At 33.9% G+C, this 24798-nt stretch overlaps 1 protein-coding gene across 2 annotated transcripts; it reads right to left on the bottom strand.

The window, feature by feature from the left end:
- Nucleotides 1-412: 412 nt before the first annotated feature.
- On the bottom strand, nucleotides 413-19195 carry LOC126774301 (uridine-cytidine kinase-like 1). 2 transcript variants are annotated; one of them, XM_050495757.1, is made up of 12 exons: nucleotides 19051-19195; nucleotides 16598-16719; nucleotides 15448-15627; nucleotides 12265-12371; nucleotides 11448-11618; nucleotides 10408-10544; nucleotides 8458-8644; nucleotides 7945-8034; nucleotides 7325-7484; nucleotides 6441-6586; nucleotides 6033-6230; nucleotides 413-5763 (listed from the first exon to the last, which is right to left on the bottom strand). In XM_050495757.1, the coding sequence occupies exons 1-12, from the start codon at nucleotides 19101-19103 to the stop codon at nucleotides 5647-5649; spliced, it is 1668 nt and encodes a 555-aa protein (XP_050351714.1). In that variant the 5' UTR covers nucleotides 19104-19195; the 3' UTR covers nucleotides 413-5646. The 2 variants fall into 2 exon arrangements, with proteins under 2 accessions (XP_050351714.1, XP_050351715.1); XM_050495758.1 differs by having other exon boundaries at nucleotides 18657-19188.
- Between the last annotated feature and the right edge of the window lie 5603 nt (nucleotides 19196-24798).

Genomic DNA, 24798 nt, shown 5'->3' on the forward strand with positions numbered 1-24798 from the left:
TTTAGTTATTTAATTCGAAATATATTGAGAATCTTTTGTAAGAAAATTTAAATATAAGTTTTTGAATATTTTCGGTTTTTCTACAGTCTGAAGCTTAGATATTAAAGTAAAAATAAGTAGAGTTGTTACTTATAATATTCACATGCGTTGAGCGTTTAAATGCGAAAACTTGTTTGCATAAATGAGCGCGATGTGATACTCAAGCATATAGCCAAAGAGAATAGTATCAATAGTCTAGAGCATAGCAATTTATACTATATACACTTTATTTAGAAAATAATTAGTTTGTATAATTCTTTTTAAGGTTTTTTTATATGATTATAGTTTGTAACATAGAAAAAAAATTGTGTAATCATGTTTTTTATAAGCTTAATTTAGCATAGGAGTTATAATAAAATAAAAGATCAACACATATTAATATTTATTTTATTTCATATTTTCTTCTTGGTTTTTTCTTTTTTTTTATATATTCACAGCAACTTATTATATTCATATAAAACACAATTATTGTGCTCAAAAAGTAGATACACTAAGTTACACGTCACTAGGAGAAGATAGCGGGAATAAAAGTAACATTCCAATAGCGACACTGCAGTCGTTATAAGTTTTGCCACAGATTCACAATAAAAAAAAACAACATTGTTTATACTATATATTTGACAGATTTAAAATCACGTCATGAAATATATTTAATAGATTAAATTAAAATCGGATTTATTATTTACGACTATACCATTTCTAAATAGGCGATTAATTCGCGAGTGTAATAAAATAACATTTTTTTGTCATTTCGAATTAAAAAAATGTATGATATCTGTGGCGACGTTTAAGTAAATATCAATAAGCTTGACAGTACATTTGTATACATCGTGACATTTACAAGTCATTTTTATAATAATATCATATAAAGTGTACACTTACAACATTTTTATTCCTTAGTCTTCTATTTTACATTAGAAATAAATTAAAAAAAAATGACACACTAACTTTTTAAGTATTGAGAAATTATTATTCTTAGTTAAATAGTAAAAACTAAATTCACTAATAAATTAAAAGAAGTAAAAATAATAATCCTAAAATGTAAAATAAATTTGTAAACTTAAAACGAAGTATTTTTAAAAACTATTACATATAATTATTAATTCAACACTCATATGTACACAAAGTAGATCCTATATTAATCAGTTTGAATTTATTTATTAATACTGCAATAAATAAAAATGTGAACCAAAATGGCAGTATTCGTCGGAATGAGCGAAGATACATGATTGGCTAATATAAAATGTATTCGGAACACATTTGTTTCGTAATAAAAGCACCACGTTTTTCTATCTAGTTACTGATTTTGAAAATTTATAGTTTAAAAAAAGTCTCATTCAATTATATTTTCAAAGGTTAAAAATAATAAATTTTATATTTTTTATTTTTTTAGCTTGTTTACATTTTGTACAACATGTACTGGAAAAAGACAATGATAGATCATATGTATGTATTAAAAGCCATATATAAAAACTACTATGTATTTCTATTTTCTAGGAAAATAATTTATTTTTACATATGATTTATTATTATTGGAGATAGAGTCGTGTATTAGATATTGTTAATAAAATAAAAATATTACGATGCATATAGATTACATATGTAATAATTTACTATATCGAAATGCAAACATTTGTTAATGATTTTTAAATGGATATTTTCTGACATTTTTTTTTAAACAAATGTTTTGTACAATCACCACTGAATTAGAATCAAAGATAAAAAAAAAATACTTTTTGCGTGGTTGTTTATTATTGTATGAAATATTACTACATAAAGTGGTCAAGATTGTATTTATTTTTGTGTAGTGCACTTTACATTTTGTTATATTGACATATATAATTTGTGTGTATTTAAAGATATATGTGCACTTTATATCATACAAGATTTACTATATGTTTTGTATTTGAATTTGTTTTGTGCATAATCTATTTAAAGTACATAATCCGGGTGACATTATATAATGTATCGTTATATAAAGCGTATTTTAACCAGTTTATACCCAAGTATTGTGCATATGTACATGTGTACATTTGGAAAATCAAAATATTTGTGTTTTTACGAGCGCCATATTTGTTTTAAGGTTATAGCAGTTATACAATACAATATAAAATTAATTTTGGACTCACTTTGCATCGAGCATATTAACATTTACAATATAAACGAATACGCAAGTTTTAATTAATTTTAAGTTAATATAGTACTGATCCTTATGTACACAATATTTTAAAATACGACAGGATACAGAATATTGCCATATCTTTCTCTAGTGTCGAGTTAAAAAGAGATAGCAAGAGGAAGAAGACGAAGAAAATGCCTTCTTGACTAAAATTTGAAATAGCGAAGAATTTACAATAAAAATGTAAGTAATAGTAAGTAAATCTAAGGATAGTATAATATATATATTCTACTAACGAATATTGTAATGTACCCCTTGCATGAGTGCGTAAGAAAGGCAACTACCACAGAATAATAGACAAATTAACAAGCGTGACCACGACCACTCATAAAAGCAAAACGACTACGTGTCATGTCATGACTCATGACAAGCATTCTGTCATCATGTCAGTGTCATGATAAGACAGACGTCATGAACGCGTTCTCTGAGCGGACTTTAGCCAAGATAAAATATTATGTAGAAAAGAATCATTGCCTACAAGATGTAATGGTCGCATGAATTAATTCGATTCGCTATGGGTGTGTCAATATTGCTTAACTATTTTTAGGTTATTTTTATTTTCTATTTAAATTATAAAACGAAGTACTTACTATACACGTATTGTTTCGTAGTAGTCTTGAGACGACAATTTTAATTAAGTAAATAAATAATAAAAATAATTTTAACACATATGGTACCATAATTTTACTACTACTTCTAGTAGTATAATAGTCTAATTAACATCATTTAAGAATGCAATAAAGTTTTTTTCATATTGTATAAATCATACTACTTTATGTAAGATAATTTGTAAATAATTTCTTAGTTGTCAAATTTAGAACTTGTATATGTCGATTAGGGTGTGATTGGTTAAACAGTGCTGTATCTTCTATGGAATTTCAAATCAAAGATCAAAGAGCTAATCTCGTCTATAAAGCCTTTTATTTATATTTATAATATATAAACTGAAAAAGCCAATAGAAATCTATTCAGATAACAATATTTTTTTATTTATTTATAGAATAGGAAGGTGGACGAGCATATGGGCCACCTGATGGTAAGTGTTCACCAACGCTCATAAACATTGGCATTGTAAGAAATGTTAACCCACCCTTACATCACCAATGCGCCACCAACCTTGGCAACTAAGATGTTATGTTCCTTATACCTGTAATTACACTGGCTCACTCACCCTTCAAACCGGAACACAACAATACCAAGTACTGCTTTTATTTGATAGAATATCTGATGAGTGGGGGTACCTACCCAGACGAGCTTTCACAAAGCTCTACCACTCTCTATGTAATTATAATGATGTATATAATGTGAAACATTTCTAACGCACTTAAAAATTACTTCTATCACGTGTAATGTTATGCAAGTAAGATTTTTTTTTTTTGTAATAATAAAACTAATTTCATATATAGTAACATTAATTTCGTATTCAAATTATCGTTAAGGGAACGATTATATCTTTGGTACAACTTCCTGTGACCTTAAATTTTTTATATTCAAATAGTTTTAATTTATAAAAAAAACTAGGATTGCACCAAGATTGCATGTCACGGCTTAAGATATTTTATAAATAAAATTATATATATATATTATACAATATTTTCATTGATTATATTCACATGTTAATTTTATATGCATTTAAAAAATTAAAGTCACACACTAGTGTCTTATATATATTGTCAATAAATCTATACAATATGCGTAACCTGTTTCAACAATCAATTGTTTAATTGACATTTTGAATAAGATATAAATATATACATATATTTGATACATGGATTTGCTCCGCACAGAAAATTCAGTTCAGTAACTGTGGTTAAGTCTCTCTTTTGTTTTTTAATGTTATTTATTATGTTTCATTATATTCATATTATACTTATGATCAGATGACTGTGCTGAGCCAATTATTATTAATTATCTCTTTAAAGAGATTTAAAGAGCTGGCGCTTATTTAGCCCAAAATGCTGAGTCTAACGGTGCAGAGAGGAAATAGTGCCAGTGTCTTGGGTACAATGCCACAGGACAATCTTTTAGACGGCATGTTTTTGCTTTAAATTTGTAATGTGTATTTTGTTCTTTTTATTTTAATTTTGTGTATTTTAAAAATGTCTGAACATAGTTTCAACGCATATAATTTAAATCATCTCTTCTTATATATAGAATATAGATATTCTCTAATTAATAGGAAAGGTTATAGTTGATGGTCAGTGGTCAATGCTAGATACAATTGCAAATTTGTATAATCTTTGTGTGTAGCTTCAAGATAAATACCACTGTCCAAGTCAAAAATCAAAAAAATATTTTCTAGAAAAAGATAGAAGTCATAAAATTAAATATCTATTAAAATTAAAAACTTGCCTTTTATTCAAATAATTTGTCAAATATCTTAAAACATATTGGCTTTCATAAGAAAGTAGCCCTAAACTTCTTACAAAAAAAAAAAAAAAACGACGAATTGAGAAGCTTCTACATTTTTTTTGTAACCGTTTTCTTTCGCCGTTAACTCTTGTAAGTACATTTTTATCAATTTATAACCAATTTTTATATTGAATAAATAATTTGACTTACGACGCTTTAAATATTTTCAAAGTAGTGACACTAAATATGTCGGCCATGTTTTTAATTTTAATTATGTCAAGTAAGTATTAAATACACTAATTAATTTCTAATATTTTATAAGAGATCACATAATTGCGACTAGATTTTATCTAATTTAAGAATATTTTTTATGAAATCAGTAACTGTTGTCACTTAAAAATAAAATCAGCCTAATTTCGCATAAATTATAATAATAATATTAAATAAATTTAAACTAATATATAAACTTTTTCGTATTGGTTTCCTTAAATAGATATTTTTAAAATAAATTTAAGCCTATTAGAATAGTTGTTTGTGTCTCAGCGATATTGACGCAGCCATAGCATGATGATATACATTTTGAAGCATTTCAATCCTTATACACAAGTCAGTAAATACTAAAATCCTTTACATTTAAGCGTCTTACTAAATTGTATTAAAATATTAGGTTTGTACGTAGTCCTACGTAGTAATAAATACAACAGGCAATTTTCGCACATAATATAAGGAAATTCAGTCTATTTTTGGTTGTATGAAATAGTCAGTTTATGAGGCATGTTGGCAACACTGTAGTGTTTTTTTATTAAGTATATATTCTTCTGATTCATTACAACAAGTTTTTTATATATTTTTTTTTATAAATCGTTTTTTTAAATACCACATTTTTTTATGATGTTAAAAGTAAATAATAAAAATGAATATATATTTTATATTAGGACTCTCTTATAATTAACAAGATTACGCTTAAAAGGAACTTGCTTTTTAGTTTTCAATATAAACATTTACAATATTGCCAACACCCGTCGTATTTATATTTGTTTCGCTCACTCTATATACAGTGCATACTTTCGTCTCGCTCACTCGTCCTCAGCGGGTTCCGTACCAAAATATCTGTCCCCGAAGTTCCCGATGCCGGGTAGCACGTAGAACTTTTCGTTGATTTCTGGATCTAAGGCCGACGTCACGATCTTTACCTGAAGACGAAATAACTTATGATATGGGCGGACTGTAGTGGAAATAATGTAAAAAATAATTTTGTTGAAACCAAAATTTTTTTAGTAATAATATTCTTTTGACCAATTTTAGTAATAGTTGTCTCAAAAAAGAAGATAATAGAACACAGGTGCACACTCTAATCCCTCATTCTCGTTCGAGCCTAGGATCCCGCGGTCTGTAGTCGATAGAGGAAGGTGTAAACACATCACCACCAGGCACCACCTCGAAGGTTAGGCCGAGCGCTCACCTCCGGGAAGGCGTAGGCGATGGAGTGCACGCCGATCTCTGCCATGAGCAGGCTGACGAGGCTGATGGCGCGCTCGGGCACGTCGTGGTCCAGCAGCACGCGGATGGCCATGATGGCGGCCGCGCCCGTCGCCACCGTCGCGTCCATCAGCACCACGCGGTAGTCCTTGATGTCCTTGGGCAGCCGCAGGTAGTACAGCTGGGGGGTCACGGTAGGTCATCATGTTAAAACATCTATATATCTTGTCTTAAGTAAAAATAAAGAAAGTCTAGAAGATGTTTATTTCATTATGTAGTGAATTCACTAACACTTTATAGTAAAACTTTTTATTGCAAACCATCGATTCCGTAGAAAGAAAATAAAATTTGTCATCGTAATAAAAAAAAAAAAAGATTTCTAGTGTCGCACCTCCGGCTCGTCGGTCTGCTGGTTGGTCTGTATGAGTATCTTCCCGATGCGGATGTCTTTGCAGACATCGCAGACCGCTTGCTCCATGGTCTCCCCGGCGCGTAGAATCGACACCCCGCACACTTTTTCCACGTCGCACTTGCGACCTGCGGACACGGCCGAGTCCGTAAGACGCACGTACGCACACACTCATTAAAAAATGTGTGTTAAAGTGCGACACGAAAGTTTTGGTTCCATCAGATATATTCCAAGTAACGTTTTGATGGATTCTTCTAATGTTACATGAAAGGAACCTCACCAAGTAACCTCGACGGCAGCTAGGCTGGGTTATGCACGGTTAAGACGGTCTTTTCTTCTACGACGACTAGTAATACCCTTACACTGGAATAAATCCAGGGTCTCTATAATCTAATGTTGCTTGAAGTTTTATGCGTCAAAAAATTGTGTCTTTAGCAATGGTTATGGCATTTTTGTAAGAAGGGGACCACTGTTCATAGACATTTGCGGCACTGAAGGATTTGCAGTTGCGTTGCCGATCTTGGACTTGGTAGGCTCATCTTTCGAAGGTTCATATGTCACATCGGTTTGGAAAAATCGCCTGTGAAAGCTGGCTCCACAGAGTTGTTATGCGACACAGGAAGTGCTTTGAAAAAGCGTTATTTTAGTTTTCTCGACATCTTTGGCGGCCGTAGATGTGTATTTAGGATTTAACACTTTTTTTTGAGGAACGAATAAGAAAGCTATAATTCTGTCACTGGGAATGCATTGAAATAGAAAGAGATAAAATATGTTTGTTTGACTTTTTCATATATTAATATAAAATAAAAGTTTTAAAAGCAATAAAATGAGATTTTTAGTTTCATAAAAAGGGCGGTGGCACCGACCGTGGTAGGAGAACCCCTGCGGCGTGTCGACGCGCAGGTCGGAGTGCGGCATGAGCGACAGCGCGAACTCGATCACGAGGCGCATGAGGCGCTTGGAGTAGAAGATGAACTCGTCGCGCGGGGTGTCCTTGTTGCGGATGAACGTGTGCAGGCCTTGCACCTGCGGCACGGGACACGAACGTCACTACGACACCTCGCACGCGGGCTACACCGTCGTACCAAATGTTTTGACCCTCTGACATAATTTTTTTTTCCAAAAGTCAGCGGATATTTTTGTAAAAAACTGCTTATACTCTCTGGTCACTTCGCTGAACTCAAATAAAACTTTCAATATATTTGATTAAATAATTTTTTTAAAATGTATTCGCTGTGAACGGATATAATTAATGATGCTAGATGCTGAACTTTTTTTAAATAAAAAAAAAAATGTTCAAAATTAATAAAACAAAATAGAAACGTTTATGAGTGTCAGATACACTTCTGATAAAATTTATGTGTATCATATATAGTATGTCATATATAATATATTGTTAGGACGAGAGGATTCTTTTGTCCAGCAGTGAGAACTTTATGGGGGGGGGGGGGTTATGTTACTCAGATCATTACAGCTGAACACTCACCTGTGGTGTATCTTTAAGGACGTATAAGGAATCCGGTAGCGGTTGCCCGATGTGCGCTATCGCTAACTTTTCCCTCACTTTGAATCCGCGCTGAAAAAGAAAATATTAATGCATTTCTCATTGCTTTTTGCTATTTTAAACAAATGTATGTTATTTTGCCAAATCAAAAACGATTATATATCGAATATTTAAAAGGATTTTCGAACTAGTTTTAATTGGTAATCATGTTCAATATTAAATCAGCATAACTAATAAGGGTCACATTCTGTGAAGGTCAATCTTTTTCCTAATTTGATAGGATTTCCAGAGTGTAAATAGTAAACGAAAGAATATTACACATTTGTAACTAAATTATAATTACATTAATGTCCATCAGTATTAATAATTTCTTGTAAACAATCGAAGCCGCACGGCGCCAACAATTGATTTTTTCCAAATTTAAATATAACGAAATGAAAAAAAAATATCATATCATTCGGAAGCCACGAAGCTTGCGCGTGTCCGCGTACGTACGAGCTGCAGCTGCTTGTGCACGTGCTGCACGATGAGCGAGATGGCGACGAGGTTCTCCCCCCCCCGCGGCACGATGATGTCGGCGTGCGCCATGCTGGGCGCGATGTAGCTCTGGTACGCGGGCTTCACGTGCGTCAGGTACTGCTTCAGCACGCCCTCCAGGTCGCGCCCGCGCTGCACGATGTCCCTGCCACGCGAGCACATGGGTCACCACATTGGCATTGTAAGAAATGTCAACCATCGCTTATATAGCCGATGCGCCACCGACCTTGGGAACTAAGATTTTATGTCCCTTGTGCCTGTAATTACACCGGCTCACTCACCCTTCAAACCAACACAACAATACCAGGTACTGCTGTTTCGCGGTAGAATATCTGATCAGTGGGTGGTACCTACCCAGACGAGCTTGCACAAAGCCCTACCAGTTATAGATTTATAGATTATGCAAGATATCGCGTTAATTCAATTTCAAAATTATTTATTTGTCTTTAATCCTCTTGTGGTTGGAATAAGCTATCCAAATACAATAAAGGCCGTCATTTGTACAATACACAGGATCACATGCTACAGTGCCACCTAGCGGATAATTACAACAAAGTAGTGTGAAAAAATATATATATGTGTGGCAACGATGCCGTATACCGATTTATATTAAAATCAAATATCGACATGCATTTTTTGTAAATATACAATATGATTAGTATAAAATTAAAATGATCACAAAAGTCGAAAATGGAAGGAATCCGAAAGAGAGAGTAAAATTTAGTATATTTTAACTTCCGTCTTAGATAATAATAATATTTTTTTTCATATCATATCATTAAATAAATCTTTTGTCTTAATTTGGTCACGGTCATGGAAATTGTAAATACCCAAGGTTATCGTAACGAGTGATTACCGTTTTTTATTATTTACTTTGTTAACATAAAACAAATACAATAAAATATATCTAAAATCTAAATACACTTTATTGAAGTGAGCTCTTTTTTTATAAACGAATAGGTAAGCCATCTGATGGTAAGAGGTCACCACCGCCCATAAACATTAACAAGAAAACTAAAATGAGTATGACCCTTGTTCCGGTAGTTACACAGGCTTACTAACCCTCCCAACCGTAACACAACAATAAGTAATACTGTTTATCAGTAGAATGTGATGAGTGGGTGGTACCTACCCTACGGGCTTGCCTACCACCAAGTACTGATCCCGTTGCTTCTCAGTAATAACCGCAGAGTTAAGATATTGGAAGTGTCACAAGTCCTTGTTTTGGAAAGCAACACAAACCTTCGCCAGAACCACGTGTCGAATGGAGTATAAGAATGCACTCCTATCTCCTGTACTGCCTAATCTCCATTAAGAATGTCTACATATCAGAGGGGCTACGAGATGGCCTAGTGGTTAGAACGCGTGAATCTTAACCGATGATCGTGGGGTTTGACCGGGCAAGCACCACTGAATTTTCATGTGCTTAATTTGTGTTTATAATTCATCTCGTGCTTGACGGTGAAGGAAAACCTCATGAGGAAACCTGCATGTGCCTAATTACATTGAATTTATGACACATGTGACTACCAACCCGCACTGGAGCAGCGTGGTGGAATAAGCTCCAAACCTCTCTCTCTTCAAAAGGGAGAGGAGGCCTTAGCCCAGCAGTGGGACATTAACAGGCTGTTACTGTTACTTACTGTTACATATAACGGTAATTATTTTCATTTTTTTACAATTAATAGGCCGTTGACCGTAGACTTGCCTGATGTTAAGCATCGACACGGTCTAAGATGTAGCACGCTTGCCTATAAGAAACCTGTTCACTCTGGATTTGAAGACACCAACATTGTACCTATCAGGAAATACGGACTCAAGCAAAGCATTCCAAAGTTTCGCAGTGCGAATGATGAATGTGGATTCAAAGCGCTTCGTACGTACGTAGGCGGGGAATTATAGGCATACCTCCGCAACCGGCGCGCCAGCCGTATGTCGGCGTCGGTGTCGACGAAGACCTTCATGTCCAACATCTTCAGGACGTCCGCGTTGTAAAACGCGAGGATACCTTCGAAAACGATCACGTTCGCGCCGTACATCGTTTTCTGTTATCATAAAATACAAAATATATACTTTTTTTATTATAGAATAGGAAGAGCATATGGATCACCTGATGGTAATCCACCAACGCCCATAGACATAGGCATTGTAAGAAATGTTAACCATCGCTTACATCATCAATGCACCACCAACTTTGGGAACTAAGATGTACCTTATGCCTGGAATTACACTGGCTCACTCACTCTTTAAACCGGAACACAAAAATACCAAGTACTGATGTTTTGCGGTAGAATATCTGATGAGTGGGTGGTACCTACCCAGACAAGCTCGCACAAAGCTCTACCACCAGTAGACCAGTACCACTTATCAAATATACTATTATTAACTATTTTATAATTTACTGCGGTCCAATTTGATAAAGAAAATTATTGTTAAGCATCGCGTAAGTTAGGTGATCAAATGATGTCTGATGGTGTCATACAACGGTGGTGTTCCATTTGGTTTTTTTTTATGTTTACACTAATATAACCATCACCGAAATAAGCCAGGATATAAGTAATGAGGTTCCTGGCTGAACAGTAGGTAATGCAGAGTATACTAAATGAGTATATAATAATAATAATAATCACACACGGCCATTTGAAGAGCTTGTACTTTGGAAACCAGACAACTGATATACTACATATACTACTTTTCTTTTGTAAATACATACTTATATAGATAATTACACCCAGACTCAGGACAAACAGACATGTTCATGCACGCAAATATCTGTCCTGGGTGGGAATCGAACCCACAACCTTCGGCGTGAAAGGCAAATGTTCTACCAACCACGCCAACCGGCTCATTTATATTATATATACTGCTACCATTGATTTAAGCTAACAGTCAAAATTTTAATCAACCAAGATATTAGTAAAACGTAGAGAGAAATCGAAGCAACTCACCGTCCTGTTCTCCCTGGAGTGCGTGACGTAGTTGTAGATGGGCACCTCCACCTTCTTCCCCTCTTTAAGTCTCTGCAGCACCGTGATGAGCAGCTCGATGTCGAACGCGTCTGGGTGGTCGAAGTTGTATTCGTTACGCATCGCTGCCTGGTGCTGTTTCTCGTTCAAAACCTGGGTGACAAAACGGTATTTTTTATTTTATTTAAATGTATATGCTAGCGCTTGACTGTTATTACACCTGATGGAAAGTGAGATACAGTCTTAGATGGAGCGCGCTTGCCTAGAACATTGCATTTTACAGCCATCTTGCAAGCCTGAAATAGGTGTTACCACACACTCATCAGGTAATCTAACGCAAACAGTCACAGTCATAAATATAACGGAACAGTACCACTGAATTTACTAAAACTCATTTACTAAACTCATTTTGTGTTTATGAATAATTTTTTGCTCGACGGAAACACAGATGCACTCTCTATTCCATAACTCTTATAATCTGATGGAACGGTTAACCGACACGATCGGGTCGTTCAGGGGCAGGACCAACGGCTTTACGTGCTATTCGAGACACGGGAGTGTATAACTATTGTGTAGTATGTAACTATGACGACTGACGTTGCAGATCAGTCAGTATATATATGCTACTGAGAATCTTCGACAGAAGAACCCGAGACCAAGGATTCAGATAATATTAGTTATTGTGTGAAGTTTAATTAATAAAATAATTAGCTATGGGAGATTATTGTACCAAGCATTTTACAACTATCAGGATTGTAGACCTAAATTTGCAATACAAAATTAAAAAATGAGTCCTCACCTTATAAAACGAGTCCATACTAACAATAGTGACCCAGGGTATATTAAGAGATTCTATGATTTTCGTCGCCACCGTCGTTTTGCCGGAGGCGCTCGCTCCCCCGATACCTTCGAAATGTTAACATCTACATTAATTACTAATTATTATTAAATTGGAAGTTTTGCCTTTTTTATCGTATAGGTAGGCGTACGAGCATATGGATCACCTGATGGTAAGTGGTCACCAACGCCCATGGACATTATTGGCATTATAAGAAATGTTAACCATCGCTTACATCACCAATGCGCCACCAACCTTGGGAACTAAGATGTTATGTCCCTTGTGCCTGTAATTATTACTCTTTTCTTTATAACGGTTGCGTAGTTACGATGTGAAAGCGTAACAAACAAACTAACTTTCGCATTTATAATATTAGTAACAAACAACGACAAATGTTACATACATTATATAAGATTTTTAAGGAATAGTGTTTGTGAATGCGAGCGCGCGAACAATAAGTGTACTACACTCTCTCTCTTAAAAATTGGTGCAACCATAGCTCACTCTCATAATCCAACGCAACTGGAGAGACCATATCCAGGAACAGCAGAATACGTGCAATGCGAGGAAACGCTGTTAAGAGATGCTACTGAGAATTTATCGATAGAATTGACCTATATCTATGTCTGTTTTCGAACATAATACCTCAGAATCTGCAGGCATAAGTTACCATACATATTAACGAGACTTTTAGTTATATTATACGACAAAATCTTCCTAACGATATGTTAATTATGATTAATTATAATTCTCGTTAAGAATTCTCTCGTGGCCATTAATTTTATCAATCAATTATACATAATTATATACTAGTACATTAGTGCGCAGTGGTTAGAACGCGTGAATCTTAACCGATGATCGCGGGTTCAAATCTGGGTAAGCGCCACTGAATTTCCATGTGTTTAATTTGTGAAGGAAAACATCGTGAGGAAACCTGCATGTGTCTAATTTCATTGAAATTATGCCACATGTGTATTCTACCAATCCGCATTGAGGCAGCGTGGTGGAATAGCTCCAAACCTTCTCCTCAAAAGGGAGAGGAGGCCTTAGCCCAGCAGTGGGACATTCATAGGCTGTTACTGTTACATTAGTAAATCGATTAAAATTAAAAAGATTAAAATCTTTAGTGTCAGTAATACAACTAATTCGATATTCAAATTACACTCTTATCGCGCTCAAATAAGATTTGCTTTAACTTGTATGAAATTAAGTTCAAATTATTACTATTTTATAATTTTAACATTTTTAGCAATTTTATGTTAAAATAACATCAACAAATAACGCATATATACAAGTATATTTATATGACATAAAGCTTGTTTTTTGTATACATTGATTTAGGACAGATACATGGCAATTGTTGATTGCATATAGTTGATTTTGTTTTTCGTTTGTGAAAAAGTTTACTGGTGGTAGGGCTTTATGCAGTATATTGCAGATGAGTAGGTGGTACCTACCCAGACGAGCTCGTCTGCAGCAGTACTTGGTATTGTTTTGTTTCGGTTTGAAGGGTGAGTGAGCCAGTGTAATTACAGGCACAAAGGCATAACATCTTAGTTCCCAAGGTTGGTGGCGCATTGGCGATGTAGGCGATGGTTAACATTTTTTACAATGCCAATGTCTATGGGCGTTGGTAACCACTTACCATCAGGTGGCCCATATGTTCGTCCGTCTTCCTATTCTATATACAAAAAGGGTAACAATTGAGTTTTTAGCCGGTTCTGTTGGTAGAATCTACATTCCGAACTGGTGATAGATTTTACATATTTACGAATACAAAAGTGGCCGTTAGAGATTTCTTGAATTTAGTATATCTTGTTAGAGTATTATTAAAATGTCGATTTTGCTTTGCAAAAAAGGCATGTAATTTTGATAATTAACACAGTCGTACCAATAAAATAGACGAGTTTTGACATTTTTAATTAACATAGTTCACTTGTCAACAATGGCGACACGCGAGCGGGAAAGAAGTGGGGTCAGCTGACCATTATAACGATAAGTGAACAGCGACTCTAATTGGTCTATAAAATTAACGATATTATTTCAAAACGTTATATTTCTTGCGCTTTAAAAGACTCTATCATTCATCGTAATAATGTTTGATCTCATCCAAGATGTGGGAACAAAAACATCTGCTATAACACGACAAATATACTAACAACTTCCATACGTTGTCTGAATGCCGATAATGTTTATGTTTTTTTCCCTTTTCTGGCGCGTATTTACGCTATTTGAGCGCAAAATATTCTGCCAATGTCACGTATAAAATAGATGACATATGATATGAGATTATTTGGTTTCAAATTTTGAATCGTTTAATGATGCCGTGTGAAAACTATGTTATTCTACAGTAGATATATAGAAAAATATTATAAACAAATATTCGAACACAACATTTAAATAATATGAAAATATAATAATAATTATTATTTTATTTCTTACAATAAATTTTATTAGATATTTGATAAATAAACTAATGTCAAAAGAAATTTCATGTTCACAGGACGTTGGATGTCAGAGGGAAATGTTTAATGTTATTAATATATAGTGTATTTTATTTTAAACTTAATCGACTATCATTCTGAGACATATGCTTTAAGTTCAAAATATATCATGGTTCTAAATAAAACGCAATTTTGATTGACGAATTAATTACAATTTGTTCAATATTTTAGAAGCTACTAATTAGTAATAAATATTTATGTGCAATAATATAAGGCTGCCAATACTGCGGCCTGTGGTTCAAAAGTTGGGTTGGACCTATAAAAATAGTGATCTGTTCATTTAATCCCATGCGTCGGAAAGCGCGTAGTCATTGTTACTGAGCATGTGTGCCTATTGTAAGTTTTTTTACTTATTTGAATGCATTACTGTGCGATTTGTATGGAATGAAAACAGCGCCGGCTAATAACAGTAATCAGAATTCCATACAATTAACGTTAACGATATTGAATAAGCAAAAAGTCACCTTAGGCATACTGATCTCCAAGTTTCCAGTCGTGTTGAGATGGCTTCCTCTCATTGATTGAGAGTGTGTGTATGTATTCTTGTGTTTGCGCAAAAAATGCCTATAATCTCCCAACTTGATTTTTTCGATTAAGACTTCACAACTGGATATACAAATATATATGTGACATTACTCACCAATAAGAAACGGTTCCACTTCCTGACCACCGGTACAATTGTACCATGGTGGTCTACCAGCAGTGTAGATAGTGCGTCGATCTGCATGAAGGATGCTTTCTGCTGTTGTGCGTTTATTTGATTGCGACATAGATGCGGTACGAACGCGGCGAGCCCGGGGCGACTTCAATATATTTGAACCTAAAATATTATTATATATATATATATGTTTTTTTTAAACAAATAATAATTCGGAATTCGACTGTCTTAGCAATAGTTATGATAGAAAATGTCAGTTTCGACGCGAGAACTCAACGAAGCGGTACGCGGTTAATGTTTATTCGAACTAAAGAAAATATAGTTAATCGGAAACGCTTCTGATAAATGATGATACTAATAAAGATAAGATAATTGGCTGATACGTTGTAAGTAAAGCAAATCGCAAATACTAAAAACTAAAAAAAAAAAAGTAACGTTTGTTGTTGTCACTATAAACAAGAACACTATAGCCAACGAAGTGTGTAAATTTCAGCTCAATCGATTGAGTGGAACTGCTATAAACATAAGTTACAAGTTTTGACCTTTAAGTTAAACTAAGCCGAGACTCGTGGATAATATACATCATAGCCAAAGTTCCGTTGTCTTCAAATGCTTAAATCATGTATGATTGGCGATCGAAGAAAGTCACATATATACGAAGTACATGTCGCGGAATAAATTTTAAATCATTAAAATTACACTCAAAGAGAAATGTGGTAATGGGAGATAAGTTTTATGCCAAGCAGTAAAACATACGGCCTTACTTCTAGCGTATGTTTAGCTAGACACTAATTTCGCTCCCTCTGTCATTATTGATTTGACATACGAAAGAATAAGACAGCATGTGTTATTAACTCAAACGCCGATATGAATATTTAACCGAAGATTTCGGTTCGGATACAAATTCAGTTCAGAACGCTTCATTTGTGTTTATAATTCTGAATATAAACTTCAGGGGTAAAACCCGCTTGTGTTAGATGGAATTTTGCCACATGTATATCCACAAGATACTGGAACAATGGAGTGGAAAAATTTGGCCCTCAGGAGAACCTTGGACTAGCTGTGGAACGCTAACAATAACTTGAAAATACAAAAAAAAAAAATACATTGTTTGAAATCCTAGTTATGTTACCTGTAGAGGGTGGCCGGTATGGCCTAACGTTAGGCACGGTGGTGGGGGACGCTGGCGCGCGGGAGTAGTCGTCATCATCAACAAATACTTGCTCGCTCAAATCCAATGCAAGTTCTGTGTCACTGTCAACACATCACAATAACAACCTTTAAATAACTGTTATTAGGTCATCATTAATCAATTGTAATTATAACCAGTACAAACCAGTTTGCACAAGAAAAAACCGATAAACTTTCGTATGTACGAGTTAAAATTGTTACAGAATTCAATAGATGTGGAAAAAATTAAAAATTTACATAAATTACATTGTATGTTTACATTTTGTACAAATTGGAAAGTAAAGACTTAACATTTAAAATTCAAAGGTGCAGGGCAGTCAGCTGTGAAGTCGATGTTTGTTACTTTGTTAGGAGTGAAATAAAGAACAAACAAATAAATATTGCGTTTTATTTTATTTAATCTGTGTATTGTTATAATCTGTTAAAGGATTGTTTAAATAAAAAATAACTTATATTGACTTTATCTATGTGGCGTTTTATTAGTGTAAGTGTTAAAGTGAAAAAATCCTAAAAACCTTTTATTATTTATTGTAATTAGAATATTTTTTTGTTTAAAAAAATTTAGTGACATCAATAACATATAATGTGAAATAAAGTGTGAATCGAAAATATGCCCTATATATATAAACTTTTGAATAATTATTGTTCATTTAGTATTTCAATCGAATATATAAAATATAAAACCCCGGAGCAAAGTGAAATGTATATTCTACCTACAAGAACAGCAATAAACACGGTAATAAATTGTATTGGATCAGATATCATTTATTTTTTATTCATACTTTAATAATATAATAATTTATTTCAATTTTTATTACACATTTGACCTTAATTTTGAAATGATTAACGAAACTATTTATAAAAACATTGCATTGACCTTTTATGTTACCTTCTATATATTGTCATTATTGTTTTCTTCATTCAAGGATTTTTTTCTGCATAAAACGTAACAATTCTTTTATGGACAGTTTTTGGTCTATAGTACCTGTTTTCTGTTATTCTGTATTTTTTTTTATTTTAAGGTAACAGGTGAACATACCATTGGCGTTATTGGAACTGCAAGAAGTATATGTCACTTCTTATGTCTTCTAAGACGTTCATCCAGGGCCAGAACATAAATAGGAAATCAATGTAGTCAATCAATGTTTAATTTATGACTGGCCTACGACCGGATGTAAAATTTGTATGTCATGCATACATAAGTCAAATTCACTAAAATTTAATAATATCATTGAGTGAATTATTAGGTTTACTATCAAATTAATTTTAAATTTTTCGCTTCATCATAATGATAATATTTAAATAATTCATTTGTCATAAAAACAAGGTCCCTAAAAATAAGGTCAATGCTGCCAAAGAGACAATAAGATATATTTATGAAAGAGATTTTATTAATTAAATAGATTATTTGTATATTTGTACATATTATGGAGTTATGTCTGATATCATTTTAATTATTATTATTGTAATTTTTTTCACAATGACTGTTTGCTGTTGACCCAAAGGGCCTTGACAGTGCCACCAGGAGGGGATGGTGTAGATGTTTGTAGTTTTATGAACAGTGTTTGTGCGAACAACATTGCATGCCAAGCTGTTTATTTATTATTACTTATAAAAATGGTGTTTGAAAATTGAATGTTATTCAGAAAAATAGAATGAGATGAGATCATGTTTATGTACTGAAAAGCCAATGTTATAAGATATGTTTTTGTACTTATCATATTTCAAGTTTCTTACAATTTGTGTATTTGAAATTTGATTATCTTATCAAATTACTTCTGATATATAATATTGTGTTCATGTTTTGTTTACAACTTACTTTTTTTCACAATGACTCATCCTTTTTGGAATGTTATGTTTTTGTGCTAAGAGTACAAAAAAATTGCCAAATGAAAATATATAAAAAATATATTGCGTTTATTGGACAGCACATAAGCCATAGGGAAGCTGTTGTCTAATCACGATGACAGGCTAAAATTAATAACATCCAAATATCTTACGCATTCGCGAAGATTACAGAACTTTGTTCCATATCTTGCAAGATTTTGTTCATTTTCTCAATTAGAGACAAGTCCTCCGATATTAATCTTATCCGAGCACGTGTCTATCTCACGTCGCGATCATGTAGCGTAAAGCAAGCTGCCAATGTATTTAATGATCGTCTAAAAATAAATCACAATGTGTGTACGCTGAGGTTATGATTCCAGGCAGTGGATTGGTATTTCGGTACACCGAACCTGTTCCCGTTTCACGCTAAAACACTGCACGAAAACAACGGTTATACGTGCCCGCGACGAAGCTAGCACTAAATAAGAGCCTTCTCAAGCGAAAATTTTGTTGACACGAGACAGCTGTGCAAACAAACAATATATAAGGTTAGCACACACGATTTACCTATCGGAGCTAGCCGAACTGGGAGTTTCAAATTTATTCAGCTTCCCAGCCATCACTGGTCGTCACAAAAAGGTTTAATTTATTTAAAAAATATTAGTAAGATTCATATAAATTCACGCTAAGCACACGCAATTAGTGATTTTGACGACTGACATTAAACGTTTTGAAACTACGTCACACGTACGCATAGTGCTGCATCATAGACGTCATGCTATCCGACAAATACATTTATGTAATTTTATACGACTGACTCAAAAAAATATGTTTATTTATGAAATAATGTACTCTTAATAATTTATTTATTTATATTCATTACGCGTCTTGATTGTTGTTTAATGAATAGGCTGAACTGAATTTCTGAACGCTCCTCTCATTACGTTCCGTTGTACAAAGGATAAAAATAATCAATAGCTATAGCTTTAGAAGTTCATGTATTTAAAATAAATACATATTATTTTGGTTGCTGTCAGTGGCGGATTTACACATTTTTCTCGAATAGGCTATATATATTTTTAGTAAATTGCACAAAAAAAATGTTTATATATCTCGAAAACACAGTGAATCCCTTTCACTGTGTTTTCGAGCCGGAAAAAATATCTTAAAAACATCAGAAATTAGTCGTAAAGTATTCGTTTAGTTTTTATCAAAATATTAAATCTATTAAAAATTTGTTCCCAAAATTTGCCGTTCCACAAATCTGCTGCTCTAGACTCAAGTCTCCTGATGAATCCGCCATTGGTTGTTGTTCTTTTTACTTTTCATTTTTTCTGCGTTCCTATGGAAAGGATTGAATAAAGTCGTTTTGTGATTATTCCAGATTCATCAATTGTTTTTTATAAGCTTATAATTCCCTTGACCTGTCAGTATGGATAGGTCAAATCTTGCAAGATAATTTTAAGCTAATTCTTCTCTATGGATTTGGTGGAAACATGACACACGATTTTGGTTCTTCCACCAATACATCCTAGTTTAATATATAAAAAAAAAACATATTTTCATAAAACAGTCGTTTCCGTCATTGTACTTGACAGCGAAGGGACCACCATGAGAAAACCTGCATGTAACATAAATTCTGATATATGTACTAATATCTATCATTATTATTCCACCGTACATTCTACCACGCTGGGTGCTTCAGCGGTGTGGCGTGGTAGCATGAACCAGTGGCGAAGCTATCGTAGGGCCAGGTGGTGCAGTGCACCAGGGCCCTGAAGCTCAGGGAGCCTTCTAACCTCAGCTTTGAAAAGAGAGGACCATAAAAGAAAAAAAGAAAAAAATATTTTTTTTTCTTTTTCTTTTTTTAATGTTTTTAAATGAACATCAACAATTACAGAACTCCTGATTTAAGATTTTTAGCACATGCACCAAGCGTCTTCGATAAGCATGTGCTGTTTGTTATCGTTATTTTAGTTATTTGGTAGTTTGGATGAGTACGCCCGTAGCACATTGGATCAGCGATAACCACCGTCTCACGACCGTCAAGCAACAGTCGTGAGATCATTCGACAATTCCACCCATCAACTTTTTAATTATACAATTGTACTTATTACTGTAAATGTAATATAAGTTCAAGCTACGCGGAAAGGGGTGATGAGGGCCCGATTCTTTTCTTACGCACCGGGCCTTGTCCACTTAGCTACGCCACTGGTATGAACGGTGGAATAATAAGTGGACAATTATGGGCTGTTACTTTACTTACTTCATCGTTTATTGTTGTCAATCTTACGCCCGAGAAGTTTAGGAACCAAACCAAAAAAAAACAATATTTTTTCCTTGTATGTTTGTTATTCTAAATGAGCGTTCTATGTAGACTGGCATTTATTTATTTATTTATGAAATAAATATTATATTCGAGATAGAATACATATTTGCATGGCTATGCGTAATGAGTTAATTTTAATTTGAATTTTGATTCGTTAGAAAATATATTTACGTATGTAACTTTATACAATAGCCGTGATGGTCCAGTGGTAAGAGCGCGTGAATCTTGATTGATGATCGTGGGTTTAAACCCGGGCAAGCACCACTGAATTTTCAAGTGCTTAATTTGTGATTATAATTCATCTCGTGCTTGACGGTGAAGGAAAACATCGTGAGAAAACCTACATGTGACTGATTTCACTGAAATTCAGCCACATGTGTATTCCGACAACCCGCATTGGAGCAGCTTGGTGGAATAAGCTCTAAAATTTTCTCCTCAAAAAGGGAGAGGAGGCCTTAGTCCATCAGTGGGACATTCACAGGCTGTTACTGGTTACTGGTATGTGACTTATTAAGAATATGTCAAAACTATAAAAAGTACTAAAAATTGTCTATGTTTTCATCTCGATATCCTTCATAAGATAGATAGTCCACCTCAAGCCTGCGGTGTGAGCAAGGTCTGTGTCAGTTAACTCAGTGACAATTTATACGTTAATAGTATATAGGTGTATACACCTATACAATATTTGTTTGAACAAAGACTAAAGACATAACAACAATAATACTGAGATCGCCCAGTGGTAAGAACGCGTGAATCTTAATCGATGATCGTGGGTTTAAATCCGGGCAAGTACCACTGAATTTTCATGTGCTTAATTTGTGATTATAATTCATCTCGTGTTATACGGCGAAGGATAACATCGTGAGGAAACTTGCATGTGTCTAATTTCACTGAAATTGTGCCACACGTGTATTCTACCAACCCGCATTGGTGACCCGCGTGGTGAAATAAGCTCCATACCTTCTCCTCAAAAAGGGAGAGGAGGCCTTAGCCCAGCAGTGGGACATTCACAGGCTGTTACTGTTACTGTATAATTAATGTTTTAGTTAAGTAAAGCAAAAAATTGCGATTTATCGAACTAGCAGTGTATGTTTCACATTTATAAAAGTTACATCTATAAATTCGTCATTTTGTTACTTTTAGTTATATTTTTAAGTATTCGGTGTTCAGCTAAATAGTAAATAAATAGGTATTCCGTTATTCTACCCGTGTGGAGCTGGGACGGGAAGCTAGTAATATTTAAAAATTAATGTCTTGTTGGATAGCGGCTAATAATTGTAAGGCTGCATCCCGAGGTCCTGGGTTCCGAGCAGTCAGTAAAAATGTGTCGTGTTTAAATATGTGTATGTGTTTTATTAAGATATTCTCAGCAGCAGCAGTATTTTTACAAAATTTCTTCAGAATGATCTTTCCCTCATAGTCATCAAAATCCATTGTATACCTGTAATTAAAATGATAATCTAAAATATATATTTTAAGCGGTCAAAAAGGATTTTATCAACTCTGTTCGGACAAGTTCTGAGACGCGACAGTGTTGCAGGCAATTAGTCGAAACTTTTCGCATTTGCATGTTATGGAGAAAGTTAGCAACCCCAACTGCTAAGAATTTCAAATTTGAATTGGTTATTTTTTTTTTTAATTTCACACCAACGACCTTTAAAAAACTTGTGCGTGGTTTTATTATGCAAATTACTTTTAAATATGTTTTATACTAAAAGAAATTTTGAATTAATTACAAAAATAAATGAAGTAATATTAATAATAATAATGATAATTTGTGTTAGGGCTTTGTACAAGCTCATCTGGGTAGGTACCATCCATCATGACAGTCATATTCTACTATCGAACCGCAAAACTTAGTGTTGTTGTATTCCAGTTTGAAGCTTGAATGAGCCAGTGTCACTATATGCACAAGGGGCATAGCATCTTAGTAAGGTTAGTGGACATTGGCGATGTAAGGAATGGTTATAATATCTTAGTGCACCAATATGAATGGGTGCTGGTGACCATCAGTTGGCCCATTTTTCCGGCCATCTACCTATTTCATAAAAAAAATAACTGTGCCAAATATCTGTTACAAATGATTTATTATACGCCCTTTTGAAAATTCGTTTAGTGATAGTTTTTCTCAATTTATTTATATAGTGTCAGAAATTTCATTTGATAAAATAAATAGTATTAACTATATAAATTACTATCCGCATCGTGGCTCAAAAAATATTTCCAGTGCTATGATTCAAAAAGTTATTGGCTATTGGTGTTAGCCGTTTTGATTCGCTGAAGTAGGTCCGTACTTCAGTCATATCTCTACTACTTTATGTGAAAACGAGGTCTTAACAGTGTTCTAACAGAAATGAGTTTATATGCCTGCCTATATTATAACGCGGGTTCAAACCAGCAATCTTCGGTTAAGATGTATGTGTTTTTCTAGTAACTCATCTCACCATATTATAAATATATAATAAATAAGTTATTTTATTTTTTTCACAACAAGTACTTATTTATTAATATATTCTATAACTAAAATTAAAATAAGAACATTATAACTATATATTACAAATTTATATAAAATACTAAAAGATTCCACACTTCTGGTGACCTGGTGGAAGAACTGGCGCTTATTTAGCCCAAAGGCTGAGTCAAGCGGCGCAGAGATGGAATAGTGCCAGCGTCTTGGGTACAATGCCACAGGACAATCAAGACGGCGTATTTTTTTATATATAATGCAAAAATAAATAAAATCGATAAAATTTGCTAATGGTACGCCTTACAAGCGGCGATCCCGGCTGGCCAATCCTAATGAAACTTAAATAAAAATAAAATGTTATGCAACGTTATCTTCATACTTTTCTTCCTGAGATATATATAAAAAAATTGTATATAAAATGTTTATTCCCATGCGTTGCTAGACATTCATCTATGATTCCTGCCCATAAAAATCAAAGATTTTTCTTTGTATGCTTCTTCTTCAATATAAACGTTTTACGTAAATCCGTAGACGAGTAAATTATCTGTGCGCAGCCGGGCCGACTGACTAGTTAAAAATTAAATTTTATAAAACTTGTCCTCTATCCTAAATTGCAAATACAGAATTTTATTTAAAAACCCGCAGACATGAAAAAATGAGCATAATCTATTCAGCCAGCTCGGGTTGTCGGGTCCTTTACGTGACACGGTTGGGCAGCCTTCAATTTGGCGCCGACTTTTAGGTTATTTTACGTCGCAACTTTGATTGGGACCGACTTCCGAATAGAAGTGAACGCATCTTGAATGTTAAATAAAACCTCTTTGTTAGCAAACTCCAAGATTCTATAGCAGATTGAAAGACTGTTTTATTGGTATCGATTCGAGTTTATATTCTAAGTTTGCGTTTTGTGTGACACTGAATGGTGAATAAATGTTGATCGAACACTTTTTAGGTTTTAAGAATAAATAAATATTTTCACTAGTACTAAAAACTTTGAACGAGTGTTTATATCGTAATATATAACTCTTTTAGTTTACGCTTCGCACGCCTGTAAACCTTCGGCAGTCAGCATGATTTTTTCCGTCATATTCGACAGTTAAGTAGCGAACCTTAATTAATTATACAACTAAGTCCTCCTTGAATCACTCCGTACACGGTGAAGACCATATGAAAATCCATTCGGTAGTTTTTAAGTTTATTGCGGTCAGGCAGATTGGCGCGGAAGGGACTTTGTTTTATGTAATAAAAGGTATTTATATTTAGAAATAAGTTATACTCAAAAATGTCGACTTGACTCGAGCATCGTTTAAATATGATTTGCTAATGTAGCATAGATTATTTATCAATCAATACCAATCAGCAATTTAGCAATCTATACCAATATTATAAATGAAAAAATAACTCTGTCTGCCCGTTACGCTTTCGCGACCGATTGAACCGATTTTAGTGAACTCCATAGGCTTTTTTATATTTAACAGCCCATAAATATCGCATTCTGAGCGAAAATTTCTTTTTCTGC

This window comes from Nymphalis io, chromosome 16 (genome assembly GCF_905147045.1).
Source record: "Nymphalis io chromosome 16, ilAglIoxx1.1, whole genome shotgun sequence".
Lineage (NCBI taxonomy): Eukaryota > Metazoa > Arthropoda > Insecta > Lepidoptera > Nymphalidae > Nymphalis > Nymphalis io.